The sequence below is a fragment of the Asterias amurensis genome, chromosome 1, assembly GCF_032118995.1.
Source record: "Asterias amurensis chromosome 1, ASM3211899v1".
In the NCBI taxonomy this organism is placed as follows: domain Eukaryota; kingdom Metazoa; phylum Echinodermata; class Asteroidea; order Forcipulatida; family Asteriidae; genus Asterias; species Asterias amurensis.
In genome coordinates this window covers 29,933,590-29,949,776 of record NC_092648.1, presented here as the reverse complement: position 1 = coordinate 29,949,776, position 16,187 = coordinate 29,933,590, and the positions used below count along the sequence as shown (strand labels likewise).

The 16,187-nt window shown below is 37.4% G+C and overlaps 1 protein-coding gene across 3 annotated transcripts in view; it reads left to right on the top strand.

Moving 5' to 3' along the window:
• LOC139936216 (phosphofurin acidic cluster sorting protein 1-like) overlaps window positions 1-16,187 on the top strand; it is a 90,098-nt gene that overhangs the window by 27,496 nt on the left and 46,415 nt on the right. For all 3 annotated transcript variants that reach the window (XM_071931002.1, XM_071931008.1, XM_071930994.1), the window contains exons 4-5: window positions 5,391-5,516; window positions 8,501-8,627. In XM_071931002.1, coding sequence (XP_071787103.1) covers window positions 5,391-5,516; window positions 8,501-8,627 — 253 coding nt within the window. The remainder of the gene's footprint in view (window positions 1-5,390; window positions 5,517-8,500; window positions 8,628-16,187) is intronic.

Below are 16,187 nucleotides of genomic sequence, written 5' to 3'. Positions count from 1 at the left end.
TTACAATATTGGTTTCATAAAAAATTATCATGAAGTGTTCCTTGATAGATGAAAAATGTTGAGTGAAAATCTCCAAGACTGCAGCAGTGCAGTGTTTGGAGCTCAAAAGGCCTGTATGCAAAAGATCACGATGTGCACCTTTTTATTGCATGTTCTTAATGGTCAAACCTGAAGCGAGAATTAAAGCCAGTTTTAAAAACAGAATTATATTTACAAGATTCATAGAATTGATTACAATTTATAATTTCTCAATTGAGCTTCAACTTTGTTTTTATTCAAACCTTATTTAGTGGATCAAACTTATACAAACATTACAAAACAAGTTTTAGTGGATGAAATTTATTAAAACATTACAATACAAGTTCTTTTTCCGAAACAACTGTCATCATATGCGCTGTTGCTGCTATTTGAGGTGCCCTAGATTCCCGCAAAAGCTGGTACAAAATGTACTTTTCGGCCTGCTTGGGTGCAGTGAAGTTAATAAATAAACCAGAATATATAAATGTATACAGTCTATCTATTGCATGAACTGTGAAGGCCCTTGGAATATTATGGAATCTGTACTAATTTCACATTCAAAGGGCCTTCTGAAAGTTGGCGTACAGAAGGCCTTCGTGTTCATTTTTCAAACTTTGAATAATATCATTTTACTTTGTAAAAACAGTGTTTCTGATTGATTTGGCCTAATGTAACATGTTTTTTAATGGGAAGCAATTATTGCTTGCACCTGCTAAATAAAAGAAGGATCACCACATTGTCAATCTACAGTCTGTTGTCAAATAGCAGCATTATACATAGTACTCGTGCCATATTAAAAAGTACAAGAACGATAAATTGGATCATTTGTGGCTTGAATCTAGTGATAACACGACAAAGCTTGTCTGAAATTACCCCCCTGTGTACACAATGAACACGTGTACGGCATACTACACAGAAACAAAGTCCCCTTGTAAAGTCCCCTTGTAAAGTACACTTGAAACCTGTGTTCATGCACCAGCATGATTCTGTAGTGTTAGTTTTTTTCAATTGAAACCATAATTACTTCATTACGACCTTTGATTACAATTCACACAATAACTTAAAAGACCAATAAGAGCAGGGCAAAACTTCATACTTCAGTAATGACCCGAACAAAAAATTATTTGTAAAAGTTATAATAAATTTATTTCCAACCAAAAGCTTACTTGTTATTAAGATGGTAATAGTTGTGAGCATTCTTTGATTTTTTTTTCTTTTCTAAAATGCCCTGTTAATTTGAAATCAATAAAAAAACTTGAATCTGAGAATTCATGCATTATCGATTCTCAAATTTTTGAGTGATGTTGTTCATTTGGGAATGCTGCTACCATGAGATTCAATTCAAGTCAATTCAATTCAAAAAACTTTAATCATCCTTTGCAGGCAATTACAATAGTAGACCAGCTCCATACAAAAAATATTAAGAGAAATATACAAAAAGCAATAATTAAAAAATACAAAGATTACTTGGCAAAATGACTAGGCAGATTAAGTACAAATGGTTTAAACCACAGCAATTATATACAAGTGAATACTATAAAAAATAAGAAATCAACAAACACACACATTATAAATTGAACGTACACTATTAAGAACCACAAAACAAATAAGACATTAACAGGTAAGTGGCGAACCAGACCTCCAGATAGTTGACATCCCGCACATGAAAACAGTTGAAAACAATTGCAAAACCATTCAGAAGTCTGGTTGCCACTTGAACGAAAGAGCTCTCTTATTTGTTTTGCAAAGGGGAAGTCCAAAACGTCGTCCTGAATGAAGGAATTGAAACAATTGTTTGAGTACATGACTATCACTGGTTAAAATCGCTAGATGTGGTTAGTTATCATTGTCACTTAGCTAAACAAGGATTGATTCTTATTTGTGAAAAAAAAAAATGTGACAGTTTTTTTTGCTGTTTTCTCAGTAAGAAGACACTGTGTTCAGCTAAAACTTTCACATCCAGAGGAGTAGTAGTACAAAGGTTCTTGCTTGGGCACAAGGGTCAAGATGGGACTCGAACCCACACTCTGCTGATCAGAAACACCAGAGTTTGAGTTTATTGCGCTTGACCGCTCAACCAGGACATGCAGGACATGTGTGAATTGAATATTGCAGCTCATTCTGGAAGGTTCGAGACAATTTCTCCAGGGAAAAGGGCACTGAAGAAAAGGATCTATTGCAGTTTTCAAAAGGTCACCTTGGCAAAAGCAAGGGAAACAATATCAGTTGCAAGTGGTGCTGGGTATAATACATACATACATTTGTACATGACGTAGTTTGATGTACTAAATGACTTAATAATAATAATAATTTTTTTCTTTTGATAAAGCAACTTACATGAAGAAAAATCTCAAAACGTTGTACAGTATTTTTTTCATCTAGAATAAAAATTAAGCTAAAAAGAGATAAGCAAAAAAACAGCAAGATTACATTTGTAATAATTTTGTTCACAATTGTATGGAAAAATTGCAGATTTCTTTTGTAGTGAATTTTTCTACATGTCCAGTAACAGCCCAGTATATTTTACACAGAGGTAATCCGGAAATTTACATCAGTTTACTCTCTGTACGCTTTCGTACAGCAGTTATTAGACACACTGAATATATTTAGTGTGCGGGAATAAAGTAGAGTGAATAACGGATGCGTACGCTCAAATAAATCTGCAATAATCAGCCCAAGGGAGTTACTACATTCAGCCGGACTAGATGCGTACAGGTCTATATTATGTCGTGTTCGTTAGCATCAGCTGTACTTCATTTCCATACATTCATATCCTACACATAATTGGGAGGGGTTGCGTGTACATTTAACGATGCATCAGTTTGGAGGGGCTTCTATAATGGAATATTTTTAAAGGTGAAGTTGTTCTCGCAGAGCTGACGACTTGCCCTGATTCTGCAGGAAGTTCCCTGAAAATAGACTTGTACATGTTCTGATGGTCAAACTTGAAAAAATCTACCTGATTGTGGAAACTGTTTGAATTGGAAACTGTTAAATGTAGTTCTTTAGAAATATCTCCCTGATTGTTTACTAAAACTACCCAACTATCCTCGATTGTGCAGAAGGTTCCCTGAAAATAAACTTGATAAATCTCCCTGGTTGTGGAAACTGTTTGAATGAGAATTTGTTGAATGTAACTTTTTAAATATCTTCCTGATTGTTGTACAAAAACTGCTGATTTCAAGATGTAGACAAAACACAATGTCCACAGCCGTACACAATTTGAAGATACTAATGGTAGAAAGCTTCCCTGAAATCTAACTTGCTGTAGTTTTTGAGAAATGAGTAAAACAAGTCATTAAAATAATTTTTGTCCCAGTGAGACGAAAATTATTTTAGCATGTTTAACGTATTTTTGTGACATTGTTTTGCTCATTTCTTAAAAACTACAGCATCTCAGCAAGTAATATTTTAAGGTTAACTTTCTATTATCATCTTCAAACAGTGTAAGCTTAATTTTAATCTGTGGACATTGTGTTTTGTGGTACAACATGTATTGGTACCCAAATCCTTTAAGAAGCATTGATTTATTGAGTTATTTATATTGGAATATATTTAACCAGGGTATGCCCAAACAGTTCCACCAATCAATCAATCAGTCAATCAGTCAATCACAAGGCGTTTGTAGAGTGCCATCATTCTGGTTGCCTATTCTGGGGCACTTAGCAAAGTGAAGACAAATTTAAGACAAAAAGATTTCACAGAATGTCATGTGAAGATGTCAAGAGCATTGGTAAGCGGATTCGATGATGAGTCTTAAAAACAGTGGTGGACACTATTGGTAGTTGTCAAAGACCAGTCTTCTCACTTGGTGTATCTCAACATATGCATAAAATAACAAACCTGTGAAAACTTGAGCTCAATTGGTCTTTGAAGTTGCGAGATAATAATTACCGGAAAAACACCCTGGCCACACGAAGTTGTGTGCTTTCAGATGCTTGATTTCGTGACATCAAATTCTAAATCTGAGGTCTCGAAATCAAATTCGTAGAAAATTACTTCTTTCTCGAAAACTGCGTCAGTTCAGAGGGAGCCGTTTCTCACAATGTTTGATGCTATCAACAGCTCCCCATTACTCGTTACCAAGTGAGGTTTTATGCTAATAATTATTTTGAGTAATTACCAATAGTGTCCACTGCCTTTAAACTGGCTTTTGAAGATCTGTTAAGAGTCAAGTGTATGGGGCTGATTGGGGAGATCATTCCAAAGCTTTGGTGCGAATGAAACGAAGCATCTATTACCTGATGAAGAACGGGATCTAGAAACTGGCTTCACATTCGGCCCCCAATTTGAGGCTGTGCTTTGTTGAGGCTTGCTATTATTATTATTATTATTTTAGTTATGTGTTAACTGTTCATCATAATAGTTGTCCAAATGTTTTTACCTAATTATTTTTGTAATCAACTATTAAGCACAAGTTTATGCCGACCAGAATAAGGTTACCAGACAAACCATCTGGGTGTCTTGCTTATATTTGCTTAGCTGGTTGTCTCTTGTGCGCCTTGGGTGTCTCCATTGAGACAGATATGTGCGCGGTATAAGTTTATAATTATTATTATAGAAAATGGCTAAGCAGTGAGTATTTTCTGCTTAAACAGCTCTGTAGAAGTGGGCCCTGGTGATTAAAGAGCTATAAGTATATTCAAATGTGTGAATATGCTACAAAGTAGAAAAAGCAAACAAAAATAGAAATGGGTAACCAGTGTGGCTGTGTACATACATGTACGTTTCATGATGCTTTGCATTGTCTGGTTTCTTTCATAATTTTGCCTCCAATTAATTTCATTAAACACTGTCAGCTGCTTTGGTGTAACTTGTAAATTATTCCTCTGATGGAAGTGGTCCCTGTGGACCACTCTACCCAGAATTGCTTTATGGAACCAGAAATAGTCTTTTTGTATAGTTGATAGAATGTGCTCCTCATTTTCCTTTTCAGTAATGTGCTTCTCATTTTCCATTTCAGTAATGTGCTTCTCATTTTCCATTTCAGTAATGTGCTTCTCATTTTCCATTGCAGTAATGTGCTTTTCATTTTCCATTGCAGTAATGTGCTTCTCATTTTCCATTTCAGTAATGTGCTTCTCATTTTCCATTTCAGGAATGTGCTCCTCATTTTCCATTTCAGGAATGTGCTCCTCATTTTCCATTTCAGTAATGTGCTTCTCATTTTCCATTTCAGTAATGTGCTTCTCATTTTCCATTTCAGTAATGTGCTCCTCATTTTCCATTTCAGTAATGTGCTTCTCATTTTCCATTTCAGTAATGTGCTTCTCATTTTCCATTTCAGTAATGTGCTTCTTATTTTCCATTTCAGTAATGTGCTTCTCATTTTCCATTTCAGTATTAAATGTGCTTCTCATTTTCCATTGCAGTACCCACATTTTCTCAAGAGAGATGGAAACAAGTTACGCGTGATGCTGCAACGCCGGAAACGGTACAAGAACAGAACCATCCTCGGGTACAAGACGCTCGCAGTTGGACTCATTAACATGTCAGAGGTTTGTCACAGCTGATTTGTCTTCGATTTAACCTAAGCCCCTTCCTCACAAAGTTGATTTTACCCATCTTCAATTTTGTGTTAATATTATTTGAATGCACATCCTACAGCACAATTTGCGCAAATTACAGAATGAATAGGAAACAAAGGAAATGTATAGTTATAGGTGTAGGAGGAAAACCCCATTAGGGGAAAAACCACTCAATCAGGTAGGAACTATAAAACCAATCCACATGCAAGGCTCTGGTCAAAGTTGAGATTCGAACCAGGGTCCACAGAGGTGAAAGGCAGGGAAAGAAACCACTAAGCCAACCTGATCCCCAATGAATTGCAGAGTTGAACAATGTGGTAGAGACCACAATTGGATGTCAAATCAACAGTTAGTTGAATATTGTGTTTATGACTTAAATATGTTCCATGTTATTTTGTCTGATGGTCAAAATAGACTAATCATCTTAAAACTTAAGACATGATCCACCAATGCAGCTATCCTCGAAACTCAACTTCTTTAGAAGTGCAGTTATAAATTATCATGAATGGTACAAACAACAACAATAAGAATAATTTACTAAGCTAACAATAATATTCCCAATTCAAATTGTACTACATTTTTCGTGAATGCCTTTGTGAGTTGACAAATAAAGCTAGGAAAAAATAGAAGAATCAGTCCATTAGGTTTTAGTGGACGTAAAATTATTTGTTTTATCTTCTAAGTAAATGTCACCATATGAGGCATGGCCTTGATCATAAGCAATTTACTTCCATCTGGGTGTTAGTGAACAATGGGGCAGATATTTTTAGAGGGCGCCCAAGGTCAAACTCAGTGTTGTTTTTCAGTCATTTTCCCGAAGATGAATTGCGTCATCGGCCGCTATATTTGATGATAAACAAAGGAAAAGTGAATGCGTGTACGCACAGCGCACGACTCTCAGCCAATGATAGCCTTTCAATGACGTCCTATGCAATCCATCTATAGATACATGTAGAGTCCCTATGAAAAGGGGGTAAATATTACGAGGCTATATCTGCCACTGTGTTTGATACCCTTCAAGTGCATTTTTTTTTGGTCAAAACCCCAAAAGGCTCGATGATGTCACATTTTAAATATGTGGTCTGTACATTTTGTTCTGAGAATTTTCAGCTCATTCCTGATTTCTGGTGGTATACGGTTAGAAAGATATTTTGAAAGTAGAATATAATGATCCTCACAAATATGCCTTGATATTGCATGGTCTTCCTTTAATGCGTTGTGAACTAACTGTAACACAGCACTCTTATTTTGGCTCCACAAAATGGCCGACCTTGTTAGTTTGCAAAGTAAAAGGAAAACCTAGGTGCAGTTTCGAGGCATTTTTGTGTGGATCATAAAATTCTACTTTGAAAACATCTTTCTAATCAATGTGCATTTCACAACAAACGGTTTCAAACACTTTTCAAAGACCAACTTGCCCGATCCAAGGTACATGTACAGTGGCATGTCCCTTTAACTGTCAATGACATACATAGGTGTCTCTAAGGTGGCTTGCTTTAGCATTAACTCCAGCCCCTCAAAATATCTGACATTTAAGAAATGTTTATTGGTCATATTAAAGATCAAGGTGTTGATGTTTCAGATGTGTTTCAGAAATGTGCAAAGTGTGAAGGGATTAAAATATGGCCATCAATTTGCAGTCTTCTGTTGTGAGTGACAGATCTTGATGCAGCCAAATTACGAAAATCTACAGGAATAAGCTGATTCCACAAAGGGGATAAAGATAGACATGTTTTGAAGAGGGCGAAGGACAGGGTTGTGAGCATGCATAATTTTGTTCTTTGTCACATCCTTGTCTTAATATTCCTTTACCGATTTTTTGCAAACACTCGTTCGGCTTTTCGTAAGACTTTAAACGACCAGGGGTCGATTTCACAAAGAGTTAGGACTAGTCCTAACTTAGGACTAGTCCTAGGAGATATACAAATTGCATGGATAGTCCTAAGTTAGGACAAGTCACTGGTCCTAACTCGAGATAAGACTAGTCCTAACTCTTTGTGAAATCCACCCCAGGGTGAGAATTTGGGGAGGAAATGCACAAGACCGCTAACTATAGCTTGTACATGTAGCCCTGACTTAGTTCTGACTTGTAACTCAGAATCTTTACTGGACTGGAATTTTAATAATAAGACTAGAAACAAAATGAAGAAGAGACTAGAAATCAAGCACAGTTCTTTTTAGAAGTAGGTTTTTTTAAATTTGTATACAGAAGTAGAATTTTACGTTTCTTCAGGTCTGGAATTTTAGCGTGGAAAGGGCAAGGCCATTGGCCATTTCATTTTTGCAAATAATGCATTTCGGGAAAAATCATCAAGTTTTTTGGGAAAGGGGCAGGGGCTGCAGGGACCATGGCCTCTTCCTTATAATTCCAGGCCTTTCTCTTGCAAGATTTGCCATGACTTGTCCATGATTTTTCTGCTCAGCAAATTCTAAAACACCAACCGTGCCATATGATTTCTTCTCTTAAAGGCAGTGGACACTATTGGTAATTACTCAAAATATTTATTAGCATAAAACCTTTCTTGGTGACAAGTAATGGGGAGAGGTTGATGGTATAAAACAAACGGCTCCCTCTGAAGTGCCATAGTTTTCGAGAAATAAGAAATTTTCCACGAATTTGATTTCGAGACCTCAAGTTTAGAATTTGAGGTCTCGAAATCAACCATCTAAACGCACACAACTTCGTGTGACAATGGTGTTTATTTCTTTCATTATTATCTCGCAAGTGCGATGACCAATTGAGCTCAAATTTTCACAGGTTTGTTATTTTATGCATATGTTGAGATACACCAACTGTGAAGGCTAGTCTTTGACAATTACCAATAGTGTCCACTGCCTTTAACTAACACAACTCCAGAGTGATTTACACAACGTGCTACCGCAATCCTCACCTTATGATTACTTGAGTTAAGATTTTGAATCTTATCTACCATTTGTTTTTTGTGTTCCATCAGGTGCTGCAACAGTCCAAAGACAACGAGCTGAGCTTGTATGGCAAGGATCATGAGATGGATCGTGTTGCTCATGTCACTGTCCTGGGTCTCTCGAGTCAACCGGTCGACCAATTCAAGAGAGGAATAGGTAAGGCTTGATTAATATGGGACATTACAGAATTGGTTTCTGCTAACAAAACAGTTGCTGGCAGTGTAAGCACTTTATGTAATCCACCTTTATACATGAACTGACAAACCTGTAGAAGTTAGAGATTGATCGGCCATCTGGGTCATGAGAAAATAGTGAAGAACCAGTTACACATTTTGCATGACATCGATGAATAAAACTTAAAAAAAAAAAAAAACCCAGGAAGTTAGTTTAATTTATTTCTCATCATAAATATTACATTTCAGACAGAAACATTTCAACTATCATGATCATTAGAATGTGTAAGTTTTATTTAAATCTGTGATCATAGCAGATTTTTTAGTGTTCCTTTAAGAAGAAGGAAGAAGACCCTGTGAGTTTTTCTTGGAATTGGTACTATCGATGTCATAGGGAAATCTGTCCTCAGGTGATTCTGTCGACCATAGGGAAATTAACACGCGCTGAAGGAGGATGATTCAAAAGAGGGCGCTATCATAATAAGTTTGTACACAGTTCGCTGTATGAGGGGAGGGGGGGGGGGGCAGATTCTACTGCCCCACTGGTATTTACCAATGGTGGAACGAGGAACAAGGACACTCATATTATTTGATTGTGGAGGATTGAGCAGTAGGTTTCACCACTCTTTGAGTCCTCAAATGTTTTCAAGGATTGAGGCAGTACGAATCTGTACTATTTATAAAACTTATGTTTGTTTATTATAGAGGATCAAAGTTGTTTCCAGCAGTTAGTCTAACTCAAGTTTGATGGGTTCTGTTCTGTACTGCAGTCAAAAGCAGAGTTAGCAGAGAAACAGAATGTTTATTTGAACAATTTTTGACAGTTAACTACAAATTACACAGCATTGGAACAGAAACTTTCCTTAATTGGGTCAGTTTCGCAGACCAATACTTCATAGGTTGCTTATTCATTTCCCCCAGTTTCTATCTCTTAATTGTTCCCTCAGCTGCTCAGCAACCTGCAGCACAAAAAAAGCTTGTGGCTTGTCCGGAATATTTTGTCACATACATGAATAGTATTTTTCCCCCTCCTCTATGAATAGTCATTTTCATTTTGGAGTGGTGAATTTTGTTGACCATCCACATTTTTGATGGTTTGGATTGTTCTAAAAGTCTGAGTGCGATAGTTCTGGGTGAGCTATTCAATGTGCTGTCCATTGGATAAAAAGAAAAGACATGCTTTCCGTTTTTTTTTTTTTAATGCTAAAAAAGGCCAGTGCGTACATTCATAGCATTGTGTTGCCGCATAGAAAATTTGCATTTACTGATACTGCCTACGTGTGAGCGCTACGTTAAGTGGCTCCAGTCTGCAGTCTTTTTATCAGTTTTCTTTTTTAATTATTCTACGTCTTGTTAATTTTCATCTGAATGTTTTTAAACATGTCTTCTACTTCATATATGTGCAAATTTGAAGGCATAAATCATTGCTATTTCTCGGATTTTGGCCGGACTTTACCTCGTCATTTTGGAAATGTGGACACTGTAGACGCATCCATCCATGCATGCAAGATCACTGAACCGTTCACCGTGTTTCTTCACTCTACCGGGAAGGTACGGCGGTGGGCTCAATAAAAATGCGGTGGGTGTATTCTGCTAGACAGCTTCGAGAACTTTGTGGAAAACTTTCGGAACTCCCACAGGCTGTTTTCGAGACTTTACGTGAGCTAAAGATCAGCCATAAGCCACCAACACGTCGGAATGATCGCGGGGGCCAACTCAACTGTCAGCGTCCGTGCTATCATGAAACAACACACGGTGAAATAGCAACTATAACTGGAAGACGGCGGCCATTTTTAAATGACTCGTTAAAGAAGATCAATAACCCGGCGTTGTACTCAAGAAGGGACTATGCGAATATTGTGTGCATCCGAAATGATGAGAACCACAACAAACCCAACTGCAATCTCAATGTGAGTACTTTAAACACTCGTTCAGTATGTAATAAATCCACAGAGGTACTGGAGATTTTTGACGAAAACAATGTTGATGTTTTGTGTATCACAGAAACATGGTTGAAGGAAAATGACACTGTCACCATTGCTGAGCTTACCTCTCTGGGCCACAAGTTTATTCATAACCCCAGATTGGGTAAATCTGGGGGCGGCGTTGGACTGTTGTATAAACCAGAACTTACCTTACTTGAAAAATGTAACGGATTTGTCGCAACCTCGTTTGAACACATGGAATGTGACATTAAGTGCAAAAATGCTTCACTTCAACTGATGGTTCTCTATCGACCGCCTGCTTCCAGTATGAACATATTTCTCACTGAGTTTGGTCATCTGTTGGAGGAGATGCTCACCTCCCCGGTGGAGCTTGTAATCATGGGGGATTTTAACATACATTGTGATCAACCAGACAATCGCGACACCTTGGCCTTCACAAACCTCTTGGAATCTTGCAGTCTCAAGCAGCATGTGCAGAAACAAACACATAACCGAGGACATGTTTTAGATCTGATAATCACTCGTGCATCACTCGACATCATCAAATCAGTTGATGTATTTGATCCTACAATATCTGATCACTCTCTGGTGACATGCACACTCGATGTCCACAAACACACACGCAAACGGACATATCTGACTTATCGAAAGATCAAGAACACTGATGTTACTCAATTTGCTCAGGATGTCACCGGATCATCATTCGTTGACATAGCTACGGCAGACACCGACCCAGATGTTCTTGCTGACACTTAAAATACAGTGTTGGGCAATCTTCTAGATAAACATGCTCCAATAGTGACAAAAACTCGCACTCTTCATCCCAATACATCCTGGTACTCTGATGATCTACGCAGGGAGCAAGCGAAGAGAAAGAGACTAGAAAGCAGATGGCGCTCAACAAAACTTACAATTAACAGAGACTTCGACATAAATCAACGGAACAAGGTCATTGGACTTCTCAGAGCAGCCAAATGCAGCTACTACAGAGACCTCATCAGCGACTGCAGAGGAGATGCAAATCGCATGTTTAAAGTGCTAAGACAACCTACTTGGTCGTAAAAATAAAACTTGTCTACCTTCATGTGGTTCAGTAGGTGAGATCGCGCATCTCTTCAGTCAGTTCTTCCAGTCAAAAATTCACAAGATACGCATGAACTGCAAGGAAGCTGTGCATCGTGAATCTGCAGTGGTGCAGGGTCACGTAGATACGAATCCTACTCACAGCCCGGAAAGTCAACTTTCTCTCCAAACAGTTTCATCAATCCAAGTCGAGAAAATAGTTCGCACATCACCTGCAAAATCTTGTCATCTGGATCCAACCCCAATGAAGTTGCTAAAACCATGTTCCCAAGTTGTGGCTCCAGTAATAACATCCATCATAAACTCATCTATTGTTTATGGAGTAGTTCCTAGAGCACTCAAGTCAGCTTCCGTCACACCAATTCCCAAACGTCGGCAGATGAAAAACGACGCTGCTGAGGACCCAACAAACTATAGGCCAATAACAAACTTGTCCTTCTGCTCTAAAATTTTGGAGAAAGTGGTGGCTCAACAATTGACACAACACATGTCTGATCATCAACTGAACAAGCCCTATCAATCCGCCTGCCGTAGATGCCACGGGACAGAGACTGCTCTCACCTTTATCCAGAATGACATTTTATTAAGTGTTGATCAGGGTAAAGTAGCCATCCTGGTCATGCTGGATCTCAGCGCAGCCTTTGATTCACTTGATCACCAGATACTTCTTCGAAAGCTTCAGTCGCATATCGGTTTGTGGGAGGATACTATACGCTGGTTTAGATCCTACCTCTCTGACAGATCCCAAACTGTCAGAATATGCAAAAACAACAAAACAGGCTTGTCAACTTATCAGCTTCAGTACGGTGTCCCACAAGGTTCGGTATTGGGACCACTGTTGTTCAACGTGTACATGCTGCCTGTGGGTCAAGTGATCCGCAAGCATGGCCTGACTTGTCATTTTTATGCGGATGACACCATGCTTTACATCTCAACATCACCAACATTCGATGACACTGCAGCCAATGTCAATGTTATTGAGAAGTGCTGTACCAATATAAAATCATGGATGACCTACAACTTCATGAAACTAAACACTGACTGCGACCCTGAAGAAAGTTTCCACTGTAGACGTTGATATTGGATTAAATCATCCTAACAGTTGAAAAATCTTGGGGTCATCTTTGATTGTAACTTAAACATGCAAAGTCACATTCGTGAGGTATCTCGCAATGCATATTACCATCTGCATAATATCAGTAAGATCAAGAAATACTTGAATTATTCTGTCACTGACCAAGTTATAACAATGCTAGTCATGTCCAAGATAGATTATTGCAACGCCTTGTTTACAGGCTTACCCCAGTCCACACTGGCACCATTACAACGAGTGCAAAATTCTGCTGCCAGGCTTCTCACAGGAACCAGAAAATTCGAGCATATAACCCCTCTACTCATGAAGCTACATTGGCGTCCGGTAAATTATAGAATCATGTATAAAATTTGTCTTTTAGTTCATAAATGTTTAAATGGTCTAGCCCCTGACTATCTCTGTAAATTACTGCATACTACTAGCTCATGTTTACGTAGACACACACGGTTATCATGTGATAAAACCAGAGAAACAGCAAGTATTGATGTTTTAAAATCCGGGCTAAAAACCCATTTCTTTCGAAAGGCATTTTTATGATTGTATATTGTTCAAGTAGTTGTTGTGGTTTTTATATCAGAATTTAAGGTCTCTTTTAGCACTTATTTTCCATTCTGTAATTAATATTGTTTCCCCGGAATTTTAGTGAATGTCTCTTTTACAACTTTATTAGGGTCACAGCTGGTCTGTTTGTACAATCTCTTTGCATTTTTTAAAAAAAATTTAAATTGTGCATACTCCTATTGTATATTTTATAACTTTCCATTGTATATTGTTAATTTCTTTAATTGCTTGTCATTGTTTGCTTGATTTTTTGTTGTTGCTGATTTTAAACTTATTTTTATATCTCGTTGTTTTTGCTGATTATCTATATTTTAAATGTTTCTCTGTAGTAGCGCCATGGAGCTTTGTTTTCGATGGATATGGCGCTACATAAATTTTTACTATTATTATTATAATTAATCAGCATTTTAACTGTGGGTGTAAAAGCAAAGTATACCTTTTGTTTTTGGAACCGTCTGAATGTTTTAAATCATTACAGATGAAGAAATATTCAATAAATCTGGTGTTTTTGAGATATTGTTGAAAATCTGGAGTAGTTATGTCCAGGCGGGAAGAATAATCTGTAATTGGAACACACAATCTGAGAAATGTTTCAACAGAATTATTTCTTAGATTGAAATGATTTTGCACCGTTCTCTCAAAAACCACATTCCTTTGAAGGGGAATGTTTCTCAAAATTATTAACACCTGCAGTGCTTTTACCAAGTGAGTTTTTATGGTCTTTAATTTTTGGAGTTATTAACAAAGGTATCATACCCTGCCTTTAAAGGAACACTACAGAATTGGTTTTGCTAACAAAACAGTTGCTGTCAGTGTAAGCACTTTATGTAATCCACCATATACATAAACTGACAAACCTGTAGAAGTTTGAGATCGATCGGCCATCTGGGTCACGAGAAAATAGTGAAAAACCGATTACACATTTTGCATGACATTGATGCAAACAAAAAAATTAATAAAATGCTTACTGAGCGATAAACTCCAAACGCAAAGTTAAATTATTTATTTCTCATCAAATATGGCATTTCAGGTAGAAATATTTTAAGGGATGTTTTCTACTATCATCATCATTAGACCGTGTAAGTTTTATGTAAATCTGTGATCTTCACGATTTTGTTTTCTTACCAACTCTGTAACGTTCCTTTAAATTACACCCTTGACCATGTTTTTCATCATACTACTAACCCTGAAACCCGTCTTTGGTTTGAAATAATATTTCTCAAAAGGGAACATCCAAAATGGCTTAATTTTCAGAGGTATTATGTTGATACTGAAATAACTTGGGTTGCACTCGTTAGTGTTAGTATGTTGTTGACCATATACTATAAGTTATCACACAAGCGCGAGTGGAATACGGAAAAATATAGCGCTTCTGCGTCCCATATCCAACGAGGGCGAAGGCTGAGTTGGATGTGGAACGCAGACGCGCTATAGTTTTTCGTATTCCACGAGCGCGCTATACAACAAATTTATCTTCCAGTCTCACATGCAGCACGCAAGGTTTAAAATTTCAGAACTGTATTTCGCGACGAACAGCATGCACGCACACAAAGTTTTGATTGTAATTTTTGCACTGTCCGTATACGGAGCGTGACGCATTGACACTCACAATACGCACTGTGCAATAAAAACAGAGGAAGTAGTAAAGGTTTTTATCTGATTGGTGGATTCGCGCGTACTGGAAGATAAAGTACAATGCATAGATACTGCACAGTATGCGACTTGCTTTGAGAAGATTTACAACAACACCTACTACACCCACTCTTAACATATATCACCCTAGGGCGGCCACTAGCTAGCTCATGACAAGATCAACCAAAGTCCGTGAAACAGTCATGTAAAGAAAGAAAGAAAAAAATACCTTGCTAATGGTCACAAATTAAATCTTCTACATATGTGTCCCTGGTAAACATGAGTATTCAGTAAAAAACTGACAATCGACGAGGCGTTGTACATGTACATCAAGGGTAATCTGATAACAGAAAGATCTTTGAAGTCTAAAATTACTGAACCTAGGTGTAATATCATCGTCAAATACCATCTCGGTGTTTGTAATTTAAAACTTAACCGCAGTGGCAACTTTCAGATGTAATGTAAACAGTTTGTCTTGTCTTGAAGCGCTAGAAATTGGATGTGCTTTTTTCTTTTAAGAAATTTATTAAATTGGCAATATTGTTTGTGTCTTTCTTGACTCTTCAAAATTTGTTAAAAAACAAAAAACCTTCTTGAATATTGCATTATTACTAGTTCTTTATCAATTTTCTTTTTTTTATAGCAGTGGACACTATCGGTAATTACTAAAAAATAATTGTTAGCATAAAACCTTACTTGGTTACGAGTAATGGGGAACTGTTGATAGTAAAAAACAGTGTGAGAAACGGCTCCCTCTGAAGTAACGTAGTTTTCGAGAAAGAAGTAATTTTCCATGAATTTGAATTCGAGACCTCAGATTTAGAATTTGAGGTCTCGAAATTAAGCATCTGAAAGCGCACAGGTTCGTGTGACAAGGTTTTTTTTCTTCTCATTATTATCTTGCAACTTCGATGACCGATTGGGGCTCAAACTTTCACAGTTTTTTTTTTTTTTAATGCATACGTTGAGATACAGCAAGTGAGAAGACTGGTCTCTACAATTACCAATAGTGTCCAGTGTCTTTAAGGAGGCAGAGTCGCCTGTGTGTTACTGTGTAGTGCACATTTCAGGTGGCCACACGTGGTTAGACATGTCTTTTCAATTTGCCTTCCAAAATGGTTGACCATGGACAGACTGTAGTCGGGTGTTACTTCAGTGCAAGGGGTCTGTTGAGAATTTTCTTGCTGCAATACATTTTTTAGTATTTTTAGTATTTTGTAACATGTTT